The sequence below is a fragment of the Hyalella azteca genome, unplaced genomic scaffold (genome assembly GCF_000764305.2).
Source record: "Hyalella azteca isolate HAZT.00-mixed unplaced genomic scaffold, Hazt_2.0.2 contig4411, whole genome shotgun sequence".
Taxonomy (NCBI): Eukaryota; Metazoa; Arthropoda; class Malacostraca; order Amphipoda; family Hyalellidae; genus Hyalella; species Hyalella azteca.
The window spans coordinates 199272-215193 of record NW_025934628.1 but is presented as its reverse complement, the minus strand read 5'-3'; the positions used below and the strand labels follow the sequence as shown (position 1 = coordinate 215193).

General features: G+C 37.3%; 2 protein-coding genes across 2 annotated transcripts; one reads left to right on the top strand and one right to left on the bottom strand.

The window, feature by feature from the left end:
• Window positions 1–845: 845 nt before the first annotated feature.
• Window positions 846–5631, top strand: LOC108676154 (ribonuclease Y). Its single transcript, XM_018164197.2, has 7 exons — window positions 846–1195; window positions 2913–2975; window positions 3493–3534; window positions 4150–4311; window positions 4477–4572; window positions 4784–4873; window positions 5277–5631. The coding sequence occupies exons 2-6, from the start codon at window positions 2913–2915 to the stop codon at window positions 4847–4849; spliced, it is 429 nt and encodes a 142-aa protein (XP_018019686.1). The 5' UTR covers window positions 846–1195; the 3' UTR covers window positions 4850–4873; window positions 5277–5631.
• A 1152-nt stretch (window positions 5632–6783) lies between these two features.
• LOC108676167 (protein transport protein Sec23A) lies at window positions 6784–15688 on the bottom strand. The gene is made up of 11 exons (XM_018164213.2): window positions 15600–15688; window positions 13451–13835; window positions 11902–12087; window positions 10253–10393; window positions 9721–9876; window positions 9086–9205; window positions 8639–8707; window positions 8344–8448; window positions 7833–7958; window positions 7417–7570; window positions 6784–7046 (listed from the first exon to the last, which is right to left on the bottom strand). The coding sequence occupies exons 2-10, from the start codon at window positions 13823–13825 to the stop codon at window positions 7532–7534; spliced, it is 1317 nt and encodes a 438-aa protein (XP_018019702.1). The 5' UTR covers window positions 13826–13835; window positions 15600–15688; the 3' UTR covers window positions 6784–7046; window positions 7417–7531.
• Window positions 15689–15922: the final 234 nt, after the last annotated feature.

The following is a 15922-nucleotide window of genomic DNA, read 5'->3' as shown; positions in this document are numbered from 1 at the left end:
TGTTCTGAAACGTCCAGAAAACATAAAAAAATTTTATCGAATTTTGTTTCATAGTACCAAATAAAGTTGTCAGATTTTGGGAACTACGGACAAAGTGACTAAAACTCGACCCCGAGAAGTGAAAAATAGGTAATTAATCAGAATAAGTGATTTTTTTGTAATAAAAAATACATTCCTAGTAATAAGCCCTCACCAAACATGTCGACTTTTAGGCAGACGTTCGCGCTTTTTGCTGTATGGTAGAAATTCTGTGGAACCTTTAGTTTAGCTTTAACTTTAAAGCACGTCTTGCATGACTCGCGCCCCAGATATATTAATAGCGAGAGTCTGGGAAGCTCTGACAAGCTCAGCTTTAGCATTTAACGTGTAATTGCAGCCACTGGAGTTGTATGTGTTTATTCACTTGGACTACCGGCACAGGACGACGTTGTCTGCAACTTGCTGACACACGAGGTTGACATACCGCTTTTGCTGTTTTCCTTCTAGCGAGAAAGTGACAGTGAAATCGAAAAAAAAAACATGTTCATCAGAGATTGCCATGCTATGCTTTAATATCTATTGGAAACCATGAAACGAAATGAATATTTTTTGAGGAATGTCAATAAAAAATTACTCAAGATAATTAACAATTAAGAAGATGACTTTCCCAAAAAGCAGCGACACCTCCTTTTGTGTGATTCATTGCTTGATAAACGTATTTTTTTAACATCAATATTTGTTATTTGCATTGTCGAAGCATTGTATAGTATCTTGGAAGGCTTAATTGTTTAACTGGACGCTATATGCACGATCTATTGTCACGTGACTGTTACAAATTTTACGTAGATAATGGATTTTATTTTTTTTATATGAGGAATGAACAATATATTCCGTTATTAGGCACCTCATGCGTTTTTAGAATGTCTTCCTTGAAGAACGACGGAATAAATGAGTACGAGGATAAGGTTTCGAATGATATTCCAGAATCATATTCTCTGTCCCGTTATTTTTGTCCCGGCAATTTCTCGTCTCGTCCCGTTTGTCCCGGTTCATTTCGAGAAAATTATTCCAAGACGCAGGAGTCTATTGAGCGACGTCACTCACTGAAAGGTATATAGCTCTCTCGACTGAACGATACGCGTCAGTCATAATCGAGCAGTGTGGTCGTCTTCTTGCAATCTTCATTGTCTTCTGCAATCTTCAATAAAACTAAGTGGTGAGTGCTTATTATTCTACTTTTTTAGTTGTAATTTTTAAATTTTTATTTTGATCAGGTATATAGTATGGTCAGGTTTGTGCTAAGACTAAGGATAGTGATCAGATCAATTACTGTGTTCAATTACTGTGTACTCCTTTCTTAAAACCTGATGACAGTGAATATCTGAAGGTTTATTCATTTAAGCGAATCAATGTGTGAAAAAATACGTGAAGGGATTTTTTTAACAACACATGTAGGGTAACATGTGGCAGCGAGCCCACTGCGGGTCATGGGCCCATAGCGGGTTTCTCGCTAAGCATGGCAGATATTGGTACGTGTTCTCTACCGCCGGTCGACAGTTTCACTGGGATGAAGTGTACAGATTTACATTTTGCTAAGTGTTTGCGTTGTTAAGTTATTTGTGAATAACTGTTTTAGCACAGATAAACATTTTTTTTGCTGCTAAATAAAATTGTTTTCGATTACTGTAGATGAAGCTTTTGAAATTACTGTGAATTATATTTTGAAAATAATATTTATAGGGATAATTTTGAGATCAAGTTTAGACTATTAGCTTTCAAAATAAAATATTGATACGATATAGATTGAAATGATACCTAATGAGGCAACGGGCCCACGCGTGTCACGGGGCAAAGCGCCCATGGTGAAGTCTTGTGATATACATCATTAGATTTGTCTCAATGACCATTTCAAAACTATGACTAGCTTTTTGAATTACAAATTACACTTCATATTGCATGTATATAATCAATGATTTATATTTTTATGTCAATGAAATATTTTTCTTCACGTCAGTGATAGATTTTTTAAGCCAATAGTATATTTTTCATGTTAAGGATATGATTTTTTGAGTTGTTAATAAATGAATTAATGTCATTTTTTATTACATTTTTTTTATTTTCAACTGTAAAGTGTTGTTTTATCATTTGTAAACGAAAAATATGCAATTGTGGTAAAGGGACCAAGGGTGGGCGCCTTGCCCCAAGCCCATGGGGTGAGGTCCATTGCCCCAGGGCCCATTTTGACACTTTTTACGAAATAGTGTTTCATTAAAAATTAATTAACTCTATAGGCGTCTAATTCACATCATACATTCCTCATTAGTTGTACGTTTAAACAAAACAATGATCCACCTCGTATCAATTAAAAGTCCGTCAAAAATGTAGTTTAAAAAAAGGAGGGGGCGCGCTGCCCCATGTTGCCCTATATGTCACGCCGGAATCGCGGAATTGCAGATACTATGAAAGCGGCAGCAAGTTTGCTGATTCTATACTATAGGAATCTGGGGTTAGATCAGTCAGCAAAGTTTTTTTTAGTATTTAAATATAAAGGAACTTGACCGAACTTGACCTAACCTTTATTTAATTATAACTGTCTATATATGTTCTAACACTAACGTCCGATTTTCTGAACAGGCAACGAAATGCTGATTCTATAAATTCGGCAAACTGGCTGCCAATTCCATAGAATCGGCAATTCCGCGATTTTAGCACGACATATACATACTATATTGACCGGTTTAATTACAGGCGAAAAGTCATTAAATCACACAACGGACAGAAGTAAGAGTTGATTCGTCCTTTTCATCAATAGACGACTTATTAAAACAAATCTGGTGATACCACCCGGCCTTCCCGCTCTGTAAAATATTGCCGTAACCTATTGTGGGCAGCAACCACCATCTTAATTTTGACGCCTGTTCTTTCTTTTGAAGATGTCGACTCGGACACGCAACCAATGCAAGAGTTGTGGTGTGTCTCGGAGCCCTTCGTCTCAGGTCAGTTTTGTATTAACAATGAAACCAAACTAGCATCAATATTTCTCTACCCAAATAATGGTGTCAAATTAAGTACATTGAAGTTTGAGGGGTTGAGGTTGTAGGGTTTGAAATGTTTCTAGGCAAAGTACATTGAGAGGTTTAGATTGATTAAAATAATTCCATTTTACAACACTTCTCTTTAACACACTTCTACCTTTCCCATCGATCTGAAATTTTGCACACTTGCGTAAAGTTAGAGACAATGCATTATCAATTGATAGAATAAATAATTAAAAAAATTTTGTTTAATATTAAAAAATTGTAAAAATAATTTTTTGAACGTTGCGTTAAGTCGGAGCGTCACTAACAACTTGCTTTTTGAACAAAAAAATAATAAGACATATATTTATGAAAATATGTTATAGGTGTAAAATTATTTGATTTGTCTATGCAAATGTTTTCTTCATCTAAAACATTTACAAACTATGGTACAGTAATGTCTTTTTGATTTTGACGCCTGTTCTTTCATTTCCAGGAGAACGTCGTCTGCTCTGAATGTAGAGAAATCTTGGAAGAGGTCAGTTCGATTTTTTGACCTTGACCGTTGAGTTTGACCTCTTTTCGATTTTTTGACTTTTTGAGTTTGAGATTTTATAATTTTTTGTAATTATAAATGCCTGAATGCAAAGATGTATGAGGAACGGAAGAGTGTTTAGTAAAAAGCAAAATGGTTTTAGATGTTGAGCAGAAAATTGTGAAATGAAGAGCAGAAAATTGTGAATGAACTGATCGGGAGAATGAAAAGAGATGGAAAGAAAGCGTACTTGGCTTTTCTAGACATAGAAAAAGCGTATGACAGGATGGACAGAGAGCTTCTGTATCAAACACTGGGAAAAATTGGAAAGAGTGAAAAATGTGTGAGTCTTGTGAGAAGTATGTATGTGAATACATACTTCTCACAGGATGTTGACATGATGTTGATGCTCAAGGATTTTTTAGAATGTAGTCATGTACAAGGGAATTCTTTAGTCTTTTCTAGGATTGTTGTGAATACTTGTTAATTGTACTTTATGTAAACTGCTGAGTGTGACGTGAATTTTAAATTATTTGACGCTAAAAATTAATTAAAATTTCTATGTCTGTCATTGATATCTTAGTTCTGCAAAACATTGATGTCTTTTGTCTCGTTTAGGCGAAGAAACTCGCGGAAGCCGACGAAGAAATAGCGAGCCTACGCCATGCAGTGGCGAGCCTACGCCAAAAAGTGGAAGAGTCTAATGCTGAAATAGCAAGCCTACGAGAACAACTTTCTGCACTGGAGGAACAACTTTCTGCTGCAGTGGAGCAGTTCAAGGTAATGTATTATTATTAGTTGCATCTTACAGTAAGTAGGCACCTTACAGTACAGTTGAGTAGGCAATAAAATAAAAGTAGAAAATAACAAATTTTAATTAAATTAATAAAATTAAATAATTAGATGTTGATAATATCCGCGTTCTTCCATCGTGCACACACACAGGGCGAGGACGCGGAGAGCCTGGAGAGGTACCTTGCCGAAAGACGAGCACTACGTGAAGAACTGCGGCGCGAGCAGGCCAGCCGGGCGCAGTTCGAGGTAAACAGTTACTGATGTATACCGCATTTAGCAACTTCTAATAATAACATGCATTGTCTTACATTAATGAACTAGAAATATTGACAACATGGCAACAGGCCATGGGCCTATTTCTTTAGTGACGACACTTCTATTCTATTCTTTATTAATATGAATATATGCCTTTAAGTCAACCTTGCTACCTCTATAGTTAATTAATTTTCATGCACAGCGCACGATGAGGGAAGCACTGGACAAGATGAAGGAAGCACAGGACGATGAAGATTCCGACGAGTGACGTCTAGGAATCCCAACTCTCCAGGTGATTAGTAAACGATCTTGCATGCAGTATAAGAGTTTTTTCAAATGACCCATAATTAAAATCTTGTGGTGATGAATGCGTAATTTTAGTCAATTGGGCCAAATTTTTACTAGCGCTTCAGCTATCTCGCACCATAAATGTATAAAAATGTCTGCTGAAATGTTCATTGGATACATTCTTAGTCCTGAAATAGTTTAATTGTAGCAGAGAATAAACGGTCAGGTTCCTAAAACTAATTTTTTCATTTTTTTCGATTTATTTTTTAATTCTTTTCCTGTAAACCTGAATGGTGTATGTGTTACAGGAATGACAGCGTCGTAAGCGAAATTAATTTTTCCTTTCAGCTAATTTTTCAGATTTTACTATTGTTTTCTTGTATATCTGAATGATGTTTGTTTTTCAGGCATGACAGCGCCGTGAGCGACTCTATCTGCTGGTTGCGTGTCACGAGATGGTTGGAGCAAGCGCCAGTGCGACGAGCTGTTGGGTGGTTCATCATTGAACCGCTCGTAGAAAGACTCGTAGTACCTACTATTATTACTGTTTTTCTAGGCAGATTGTTCTGGCTTTTTGGCTGGAACTTAACCCATTAACGCCCAAATTTTTGATTTTTTACATTTCCATCTAAACACCTTTATATGGTGTAAATATTTCATATAAAACAGTTTCCGCACAATTTTAGAGAATATAATGAGAGTAGCAGTAGATTTGGTAATTTTTTTATGTTATTCCTTGATTACAATACAAAACATTTCCTATAACTAATAAATGAAGTGAACAAAATTCTTCTCTAAAAACAATATGTTTGAAGTACTTTTTTATCCCTGCCGCACTTAAAATTTACTAGCAAAACATTTTTCTTCAATGTAACTACGCGGGACTGCTCTATTTCTGTTATCAGAGTTCTGAGTTTGTTTTGTGCTATAACTTCTGCAATTTAGACGGTTTTTAACATCTTTTTCGTTAGAAAAATCAAGATCGTGTACTAGAGCACGTCATACTGGGCAGAGACATTGGAGAAATGCGTGTCTGGCTTATACATAATTGGCAATAATTTGTTATTACGGCACAACTTTGGAATATTTCTTGGCCAAATAACTTTTTAGTTGACATAGGAAGCGTCCGAAAACAAAGGTGCAACTCTACTGTTATGAATAATTTCACACAATCGTTCTTAAGGCAAATGGTAGTAAGTAGAATGAAAGCTTCAGAGATTTATTTAATTTATATAGATGGAACTGTTTGAAGATGAATGTTGATCAAACAATTGTCGGTAGACTTGATGGAGTCGGCAATGGTCTCGGCATTGAATCAAGGAATTCAGAAAATGCGGCATGCTACCGTCATCGGCACCAAAGGGTTGCAGCTGGTCTTGAACAGATGGAGTGATACTGAAAATAAAAATAAGGGTGTAAAAGAGTTTGATTTGAAAGAAGATTAATGAACAAGTGACGACTTACGCTGTTGACAACACAGCTATTTTCAGTGCCGCCATCTTGAACTTTAAGTAAATTGAATTTTTATAGTTGAACGTGATTAAGATCACCATTAATATAATTAATTGAAACTGTAGCATCCAGTTGAAAATAAAGCAAAGCAGTTAGCAACTAAACAAAACGAAAGAAACTCTAGCACACAAACCAAGGAATAGATACATTACAGAACAAGGAAGAATTTAAGACTTATGGTTGAGAGTGCAGGTGAAGTAGCGGCGGCCGACGACAGGCAGGCTGGAGATAATGAAAATTGCGTGTGGCTACGGCGGTGTATCAGTGCTAACTCTTTGCGGAAACCCGGGTCTGACCTAAATTACCCTAACATTAAACTTACCCTAAAATAATCTTAATATTACCCAAACATAAATTATAACTAAATTCAGTTTGAAGAATAGAAATCTGATTAACGGTGGGAAATTTCCCACACTGTAAAACAATTTGAAGTTGTAAACAAGATCTTTTAATAGTCATGAAGTTGGGGACTAATTAATAAATATGTTTTCTTTGACCCCAAATAATTGACCAGTGATCGTTTTTAAAGGACGAATAAAAATGAGGAATGAAAACCCATAATAATAAACGAACGATAAATACAAGAAAACTAATTACAAAACTATAAACCGTGTGTCTTCCTAGCCCTTATTAATTCCTAATCATGTCCTAGGTTCGGAACCTCGCTGAAAAAGAAAGAATAAAGACAAATTAAGGACTTGAACTAACGGAACGCTATTAAATGATTATAGCACACATAAATAAAAAACTAACATAAATAGTAATATTCAATATCATCAGCAAGGCCACCACTATAACAACAAGGAAGATTAACCCATGATAAACAATACAAGGACTAACCTCCGTGGTGGATCACATAGCAATGACAAGATACAGGGCGGGTCTACACGAGGTGATGTAATAGTTAACTCAAAAACAAAATGACAAAACACGTAACCTAATTATCTACGAAATTATTATATTTAAAGGCGGTCCCTAACAATGACATCAATAATTAAGAGAAGCGAGAGGCAATGATGCTGTACAGGGACTGACCCAGTGAGGTTGCACAGATGCTTCATCTCGTACAGGGCGACCTGGCCCAGCGCGTACGTACAGGCGTCAGGTCCACCGCATGGCCGTTGGCAGCTGCTCTCTTTGCCACTCCTTTCTAAAATATGTTGGCTTTCTTCACGAACTTGGCCGAATCCTGAGGACATAAGAATAAATCCAAGTAATGTTTTCTGCATGTTTTCTCTGTGAAACTATCCTAGTTTATGATACAACCGCCACAAATAAACATAGATACAATACATATTCCTACGAAGTAACGTCTATATCGTGGACAAGATGTAGCACATCCCAAGAGTCAGCGCACCGACTCGCAGATGCAATAATATCATAATTCAAAGGAACTACTCAAGGAGAACTAGGTGAACATAATAGGGAGCCAAAACCTTTATTATATCAACCTTTTCTATGTCGTGATGGCTTCTGATGGGATTCTTGAGTTCGTCATCCACCACCATGCCAGGACCGTACAGGCAGGCGCCGCCTACGAACGTCATGATGCGACCACCACTGTTCGGGTAGCAGGCCTGCCAGATTGTTACTTTCATATTCATAGTGAGTCTCCATTATGACTGATAGAATAAGTTGATAATCGTTAGATAAATATTCGAACGGTATTCTCATCAAGCTATAAATAGGATTTACAAATGATGCAATATGTACGTCTGCGTCAGGATTTCAGATTTTGAGTCCTCTTATTCAATGGACATTCAGTTGGATAATTTTCAGGTGCTACAGCTAAAATGTCTACTTAGCACTAATGAAATATGCAATATTACTTGATTAGCATGCACATGGTACCAAAAGAAATTCAAAAACAAAGATCAACAAAAGCTCGTTCAGAGAATAGTCTGTCCAGACGTCCATGCCCAAGTGTAACCATCGAATATACAGCGAAAAAATTGAGCTCACCTCGAGGAGCCCCACGGCGATGGTGATGGCGGCTCCAGTGGCTCTGAGCGAGCGGTGCCCCGACTGGGTGGGCCAAGGATCCCTCCTGAGGTCTCCGATGATGTCCTGCAGCAGGAGCTCGCTTGTTGCCTGGGAACACAAACTGCTTGCGCATTCCTTCTGATGCCACTGATGTCAACACCAAGGTACTCCTGCACGCTCTTGGCAGTCTGGTCCAGGCGGCTCCAGTGGCTCTGAGCGAGCGGTGCCCCGACTGGGTGGGCCAAGGATCCCTCCTGAGGTCTCCGATGATGTCCTGCAGCAGGAGCTCGCACCCTGACGCGGTCTGCACGAACCTGTTGGGCTGGGCTGATGGCAAGCCTCCCTGAGAAGTTATTAATGCAGTTGATTATGGCAATATTTTGAAGGCAGATTAGTTGAGTATGCAATAGCAATATTATGAAGGCGGATTCATCAAGGTAGCAATGGCGATATTTTAACGGCGGATTCGTCAAGATAAGCAATGGAGGTATTGTGAATGCAGATTCATTAGGTTACCAATAGCAAATTACAGCAAATATTATTTATTAGGAAAGCTTAATAAGACTTATTTTTGAACCGTGATTGCCTAATTGCAATATAGCATCCATTCATTGGCAAAATTAATTTCATGCATCGCATCATCCAACAATGTACTCCTCTAGGTAACTCATATCCTGTACAAACTTTTGTCCAGATCATTATGGTGGAAAGATAAACGAACCTGTCCTTGCTGAGCCTTCATGCCAACACCGAGGTACTCCTGCACGCTCTTGGCAGTCTGGTCCTTGTTGCCTGGGAACACAAACTGCTTGCGCATGCCTTCTGATGCCAACACGTGTACCTGAACACATCAAAGTGAGCCAAGTATGCATTATTTCAAATCATATCACACGTTTATAGCTTTTACAAAAAGCACATATTGGTTAAGTAAAATGTAAAATTGTGGAACTTTAATAAGAAAAGTAACAAACTGAAATCAAATTGGTGAAACATCAAGCATATTCATATAACAATGTGAGTGAATGACGAACAACATTATAAGGACTCGTCCAATTCCTAACTCAGTCGTAGGGCAATAGAAAGACATCGTTGAAATGATTACAGCTGATTCAAAAAGACCGACGCTTATTTAAAAATTTATTAAATAAAAATTTGCATAGTAGATACATAAAATATTAGAACATTTGAATCACTAATGAATCATGCTGTAGAATCATCAAGATTTGACTAAAATAAACAATAACAATTACACATACATGAAGATAGAAAATTTTTTTCATTTACATCTTTAAGGAAAGTGAATTAATGAGCAATCCCTAGAAGCTGTAACGACCAGCACGTATAACCATCCCTCACCTGGACATGGCGGCCGAAGGTGATGAGCGCCACGAGTGCCGTGGGCGGCAAGAGACTCAGGCTCAGGCTGATGCTCTCCTTGAGGGCGTTGAGTTCCTCCTCGTCCACGCACAAGTCCATCACAAACACGAAGATCGGAGGCACCACGGGCTTGCGCTGAGTCATGAAATAATAGTTTGAATACATCACAGACTGTGAACACATCACATAAACTATGAACACAACACAAAATATTAACACATCTTTTATTAAATGGATTTTAGTTTCATTATATTTTTTTGAAATGGAAGGATTCATTTGTCTTTCATTCATGCCACAAAACATACCTAGTATAGGGCTGAAAATATATTCTTCCATTGAGAAAAACATACCGTACACTGGGGACATTGATGGAAAAATGTAATTAGAAAATGAAAGTATACAAAATTATGAGGTTTCTCAGGCTTTCAGACACTATAATGAATGGAATTGGTTCTGTAAAAAGTCAAGATTTTGAGCCGCACTGAAGAATCGAAGGCCACAGCAGACTCACAGCTAAGGTGTACTCAATGGTTGAGAACTTTGGGAAAAGTTCAGCAGGTTGGTTGCTCTCGCTCATGTTGGTGTAGTTGCTGGGAAACTGGTTGCGCTGGAAACAAAAGCAGCACACCCACAGCTTGGACCGAAAGTCAACCTGAAAATCACATGCATATATCGAGACTAGTAAGGAATCAAACTTTTAGTTGTAAGCATGTTGAATGTCATAGGGATGTGTCATAGTGCGATTTCTGTGCAGTATGCTTTGAATCACAAGAAAAAAATTATATTTCACCAATACTTTAATTCCATGTCATTTTATAGCTTCAGCATGAACAATATTTTAAGGCGAAGACAAAACTAACATCAACAATGTCAATACCTTGGACATAATAAATGAGTATGTATCAATAGCCTCACACATTACGCATCACAAATGTGATTCATTACATTCAATTACCATGGATAAACAGAATTTTAGTTTAATCATAGTGCCTTATTTAAAAAAGTCAGTAAATGGTTACCTTACAGTGTAAAAAGTTTATTTTTGGATGTTAGTCTAACAGCACAGAGATAGTTTGGAAAAAATAGCTCATATTGGATTTTAGTCTCAGCAGATAGAGATGGTTGATAAAAACTCTTATTTGGCGCATCAAATCTCACCTGACAGTTAGGGTAAATAACAAAACTTATTTGGAGCACTAAATCTCACCTGACATGGGATAAATAACAAAACTCTTATTTGGAGCTTTAAATCTCACCTTACAGTTAGGCAGGGTTCATACTGGTATTTAGAAAAAAATTCCATGACTCTCCGTGACTAGCAATATAATTTTCCAAAAATCGTATACAACAGGTTTAGCATGACTGACGGACTAACCATGCATATTCTATAATCTACTACAGTTGATAAATAGCTAACGTGTAAATGCATACCTAGCTCTTCATGTCTCTCCAATGGTGGCATGGCTCGTCAAAGCTGCCTCCCCCATATTTGACACATCCAAGTCTTTCGAGCACAATGTACATATCGCCATACCTTCATGCTTTGGATGGCGAGCAAGCCAGTTACAATAAGCTTCTATTCTTAACCACAAGTCATGAAATTTACACTTTCCAGGCATGGTGATGTAGAAATTGCATGCTGAAGATGAAATGCTGCCACTGCAAATAAAAAAGTTGTTGTGCTGAGCTTGGTGACTGAGCTCATGTTATTGGTTCTCCAGTCACGTAACCAATGGTCATGTGATTGGAGAACCAATCAGAACACACAAACGAAGAGACTGTGGCACTGCCTCTTGTATCATGCATACCAAATACACAGGAAACGAGAGACTGCACAAACAATAAGCACACACAGCACAGAAAAAACACTTTCTTTTTTCTTTTATTTGCACATTCCATGACTTTCCATAACCTGAAATGAAATCCAATGACTTTCCAGGCATGGAAAATTAAAAATAAAATTCCATGATTTTACAGGTTTTCCATGACTGGTACCGTACGAACCCTGGTTATGGTAAATAACAAGAACTCTTATTGGGAGTTGTAAATCTCACCTGACAGTTAGGGTAAATAACAAAAAACTCTTAGTTGGAACCTCTGATCTCAGCTGCCAAACACAGTTGATAAAACAAAGCCCATGTTTGGAGGCTTCAGTCTCACCTGACAGAGTGGGTTGAGTATAGCCTGGCACTGCTGTCTCGTGCAGCGCAATGGATCATAGAGAAGAGGAGGGCATACATCAGCCGTGCGTTTCTTGAGAGGAGTGAAGAGGCAGCCCACAGGCACTACCATCCTTGTTGCCTCCACTCTTGTTGTTGGCCAAACGTTCCATGAGAACCTCACACCCTGATAATAAATATGAATTAACCCACTGGTATAATAATAAATTTGATAGTCTTACTTGCCTGATATTAATCTATGATGTTAAATCAACAAAGTACTCAAAGATCCAACGATTAAATAATATTCCTTATTGAATCACTAATTCAATTACAGTGATAATCTTTTTACTCAAAAGAGTTTCAAAACAAATTTCCCAACTCTCCTAAAGAGTTCCAAAGAGTTACAAAACCAATTTCATCCTAAAATCTTTCCCATTAAAACACCAAGAAACATGGTAGCAGAGATCATTTTTGCTTACCCTTCTGACCATAGTAGCAAATGTGGGATTTTTACACTCATTTCAGTTCAAATTTGCTGATCTAGTTCAAAATTTCGGTCACTATCCTATAGGATTATATAATTAATGGTGATGCTAGCAACATTAATGTAGGTCAACAAAAACCTCTCATTTGCTACTATTCTTCTCATATAAATGCCAACTTGTCAAGAAATTGGCAAAATTTCTAGACAAGTCAGCCCCCGTCCCAGAACAAATTATTACAATTTTTACAGTACTTACATTAACCCTTTACGCCCTGAATTTCTGGGATGAAAGTCGTAAAATTCACTTTTTCGGTTTTAAGTCTCACTTCAAAGCTGACATTCTGACCTATCCAACAGTACCAAAATCGTCTCTGTGCGTTGATTTATGCCTTGACGACAGTTCGTGAAAGGGTTAGGGGTGGGGGAGTTCTTTAACATTTAATAAGGGTGAAAATTACTGGTCGGGCACATAAATAGACAACCTGAAGACGCTGCTCTTTAGTTACCCGGCTGCTGTCATGTGGGATGGTGCTCATGCAGTCGTTCCCACCATCCTCGACTGAATTTCGGCTCCAGTAATGTCTAGTCTTGCATCTATGTCACCTTGAATGCCTATTTTGAGGGGCTCGGGACTTTGTCGCGCCCTACTGAACATTCACACTTATTGTCACTGCAAACCTATCTCCTCCCAGAGTTTTTAAGCTACAGCAATGAAAGAATTTCCATAAGAAATTGGACATTGCCATTGGAAATTGGAAATTTTATTTTGGTTACTTACTGACAGATAACTTCGAAACTTGGTACACATATGTAAAAAATAAATCTAAGACTTTTTTATTCATGTGAATTTTTCGAAAAAATGACAGAAAACGTAAAATTGTTGGAAAACCGATGTTTTTTTCTATGTGACGAATTCGTCACGCCAGGGCGTAATGGGTTAAAAATGTAAATCAAGAGTCATATGCCTCCTGATTTGATTAGTCTATAAAAAAACTTGATGCACTGAGCATACAAATCAATACAAAATGTTTTTTGGACTATAGATCAAAAATAGAGAGCTTGCCTCATTGTTCTCCTGGTTTTCAATGAATTCAGCCATTGATGGGCCAGCAGGTTGTGCTTGATGCTGCTGTAGCATGGCATCTTGACTGAACTGTTGTTGTCCAAACTGCTGCTGTTGCGGTTGTCCAAACTGCTGCTGCTGTTGTTGCGGTTGGCCAAATTGTTGTGGTTGCCCAAACTGGGCCTGTTGTGGCTGAGGTTGAAATTGCTGCTGTTGCTGAGGCTGCTGAAATTGTTGTTGTTGCTGAGGCTGCTGGAATTGCTGCCCATTATATTGCATTTGACCAAATTGCTGAGGCTGTTGCTGTTGAGGTTGCTGCTGCTGTGGTTGTTGGCCATAGGTTGTAGCAGCTGGATTTTGGTATTGTTGATACATGATGTAAAACCTGCAAGAACAAGAGGTTTTGGTGAATAGAAAATGTAAACAGTCAAAAAAACTAACCATACTTACCACTCAGCGAAATCTATATTTATTATGTGTTAATATAATATTATATGTATTATAATATATTAGCAATGGATAGCAGAATTTTTTTTATTGAAATACATATGAATAATGACCAGAGAATGCATATTGCATAATATTCCAATTTGCAGGGAATCAAAATTCTTTAGATGATTTTAATAGATTGAAAGGCAGGTCTCACCAAGGATTCATAATATATTTAACATTTCAAATTTATCAACATTCATTTTTGAGTTAATAGAAGCATTGAAGAATGAAATTTTGATGGACATAAGTACCTAATACATCTAAATAGGATACAACAAGGAAATTTTAAATAGAAAATGACTTTGAAAACTATCTCAAAGTTTAGACAATTTGGTAGTTTGCAAACAGATAGCTGGAAATAATTGGCCACATTGGCCAGCAATCATTGTTTGTACGTATTGGGGCAATCAGCCCCAGTAATAACCAATATTAATGCCATGCTAGCAGTCAATTCTGTCCATCTAAGTGGCCCTTGCCAATTTCTTTTGTTAAAAATAATGTAAATGGCACATTTTTATAAGCAATTTTAAAAAATTACTGGTAAAACAAAAGATTGTATCCATGATTTTTAGGAAATTCTGCCTGATTTTCGATATTCATAATTCAGTAATTGGCTGACAAAATTACGTATTTCAAAAGTAAGTTCATATGGAAAATCTTATAATAATCAAATTTTCAAATATAATTGCTTCCAACAATCTTATAACACATACAGATGTTTTTTTTAATTAAGAATAAAAATGAGCAATTTATGTATTTATATACGTATCAGACTACCAGTATTCTATGCCCTATGGAGGACAGAAAACAGGCTACCTACATTAAATGGTCATTGGTCACTGGTCAGGTCAGACCGTCAGACTCCCAGACTCAGAAATCAGGAAAAAGCCAAAAGTAAATGAGACAAACCTCTACAATTATGGACAATTTCTTCTGTTCCTATTACATAATTTGTAGTACTTTCAATTTCAAATACCTTTTCCAAAATTTAAAATTTGCAAAGTACTGAAAGTTTGAAAGTAGGAAGGAAGTCAAGGAACTGTGAAAAACTAAATGAAACAAAATTCTCAAATCTCCAGTTCTTATTAACAATAAAATTTTAGAAATGATTCTTGAAATATCAAAGGTAAATTCTAAAAACAATCATTTTACCACCAATTTTGATAAATTGCACTTAACAACATTATTATCAAAAGAAACTAGGTAGCTAGGCAGTTAAATTAGGCAGTCCAAAGAAAAATTCAGTCCAATATTCATGATTCTGTGGTGAAAACTAGGTAGTAGGTAGGTAGGTACAATTTTCTGTACAAACACAAATTTACACCATTATAAAAAATTAACTTGCTATTGTTTTTTTAGCGTTTGCCCAATAATACTCATTGGTTTTGGCAATTTGGTCAAAACCTGAAAGACGTATGTTATGTTATAATGTTATGCCAGTTAAGGTACCATAAAATTTAGTGAGGCAGATTAGGTAGCCTAGGCCCCAGCAGTCAGCCCTCAACTAGGCCGCTATGGCTAGAAACTACGATTACGAAGCATAACATAGGCCTATTCGATTTCGACGATGTGCATTCTATTTGCACGACAGCAAAATAGGCCTAAACCTTTTGCACAGTATGTAACATAACATATAGGTTGACAATTTGTTATTTACTTTCAATTTAGCAGGAGAACAGATAACATGCCACAGAATCCCTGCCTGAATTCAACGCACTCCGCCTGACTCCAGCAAGTCGGGGTATTCGGCCTTTTTCTTCTTTAGTTGGAATTTATGGGAGCCTCTGAAGACTTGTTCAATGCGGCCCCACGTCAGAACCGTTCAAGGAATTTGACTGAATTTTGTTTTAAGGTACAATATTGGGTGTCTTGAAAAAAATCGAGATTTCTCAATGGCTGAAGGGTTGCAGAACGGGGCCACCAAAGTGGAGACCACACCACGTACCATTCGCCGGCTCAACGCCTCGGAGCGGGACAGCA

What these genes read in the sequence shown, in the direction of transcription:
- LOC108676167 (XM_018164213.2), bottom strand. Translation starts at nt 13,825, where the DNA reads ATGTATCAACAATACCAAAATCCAGCTGCTACAACCTATGGCCAACAA. An exon ending in AAAACCAGGAGAACAATGAG is followed by an intron (nt 12,088 to 13,450) that starts GCAAGCTCTCTA and finishes ATTTATTATCAG; the next exon opens with GGTGTGAGGTTCTCATGGAA. An exon ending in TACTCAACCCACTCTGTCAG is followed by an intron (nt 10,394 to 11,901) that starts GTGAGACTGAAG and finishes TGTGATTTTCAG; the next exon opens with GTTGACTTTCGGTCCAAGCT.
- LOC108676154 (XM_018164197.2), top strand. Translation starts at nt 2,913, where the DNA reads ATGTCGACTCGGACACGCAACCAATGCAAGAGTTGTGGTGTGTCTCGG. An exon ending in CTCGGAGCCCTTCGTCTCAG is followed by an intron (nt 2,976 to 3,492) that starts GTCAGTTTTGTA and finishes TTTCATTTCCAG; the next exon opens with GAGAACGTCGTCTGCTCTGA. An exon ending in GTAGAGAAATCTTGGAAGAG is followed by an intron (nt 3,535 to 4,149) that starts GTCAGTTCGATT and finishes TGTCTCGTTTAG; the next exon opens with GCGAAGAAACTCGCGGAAGC.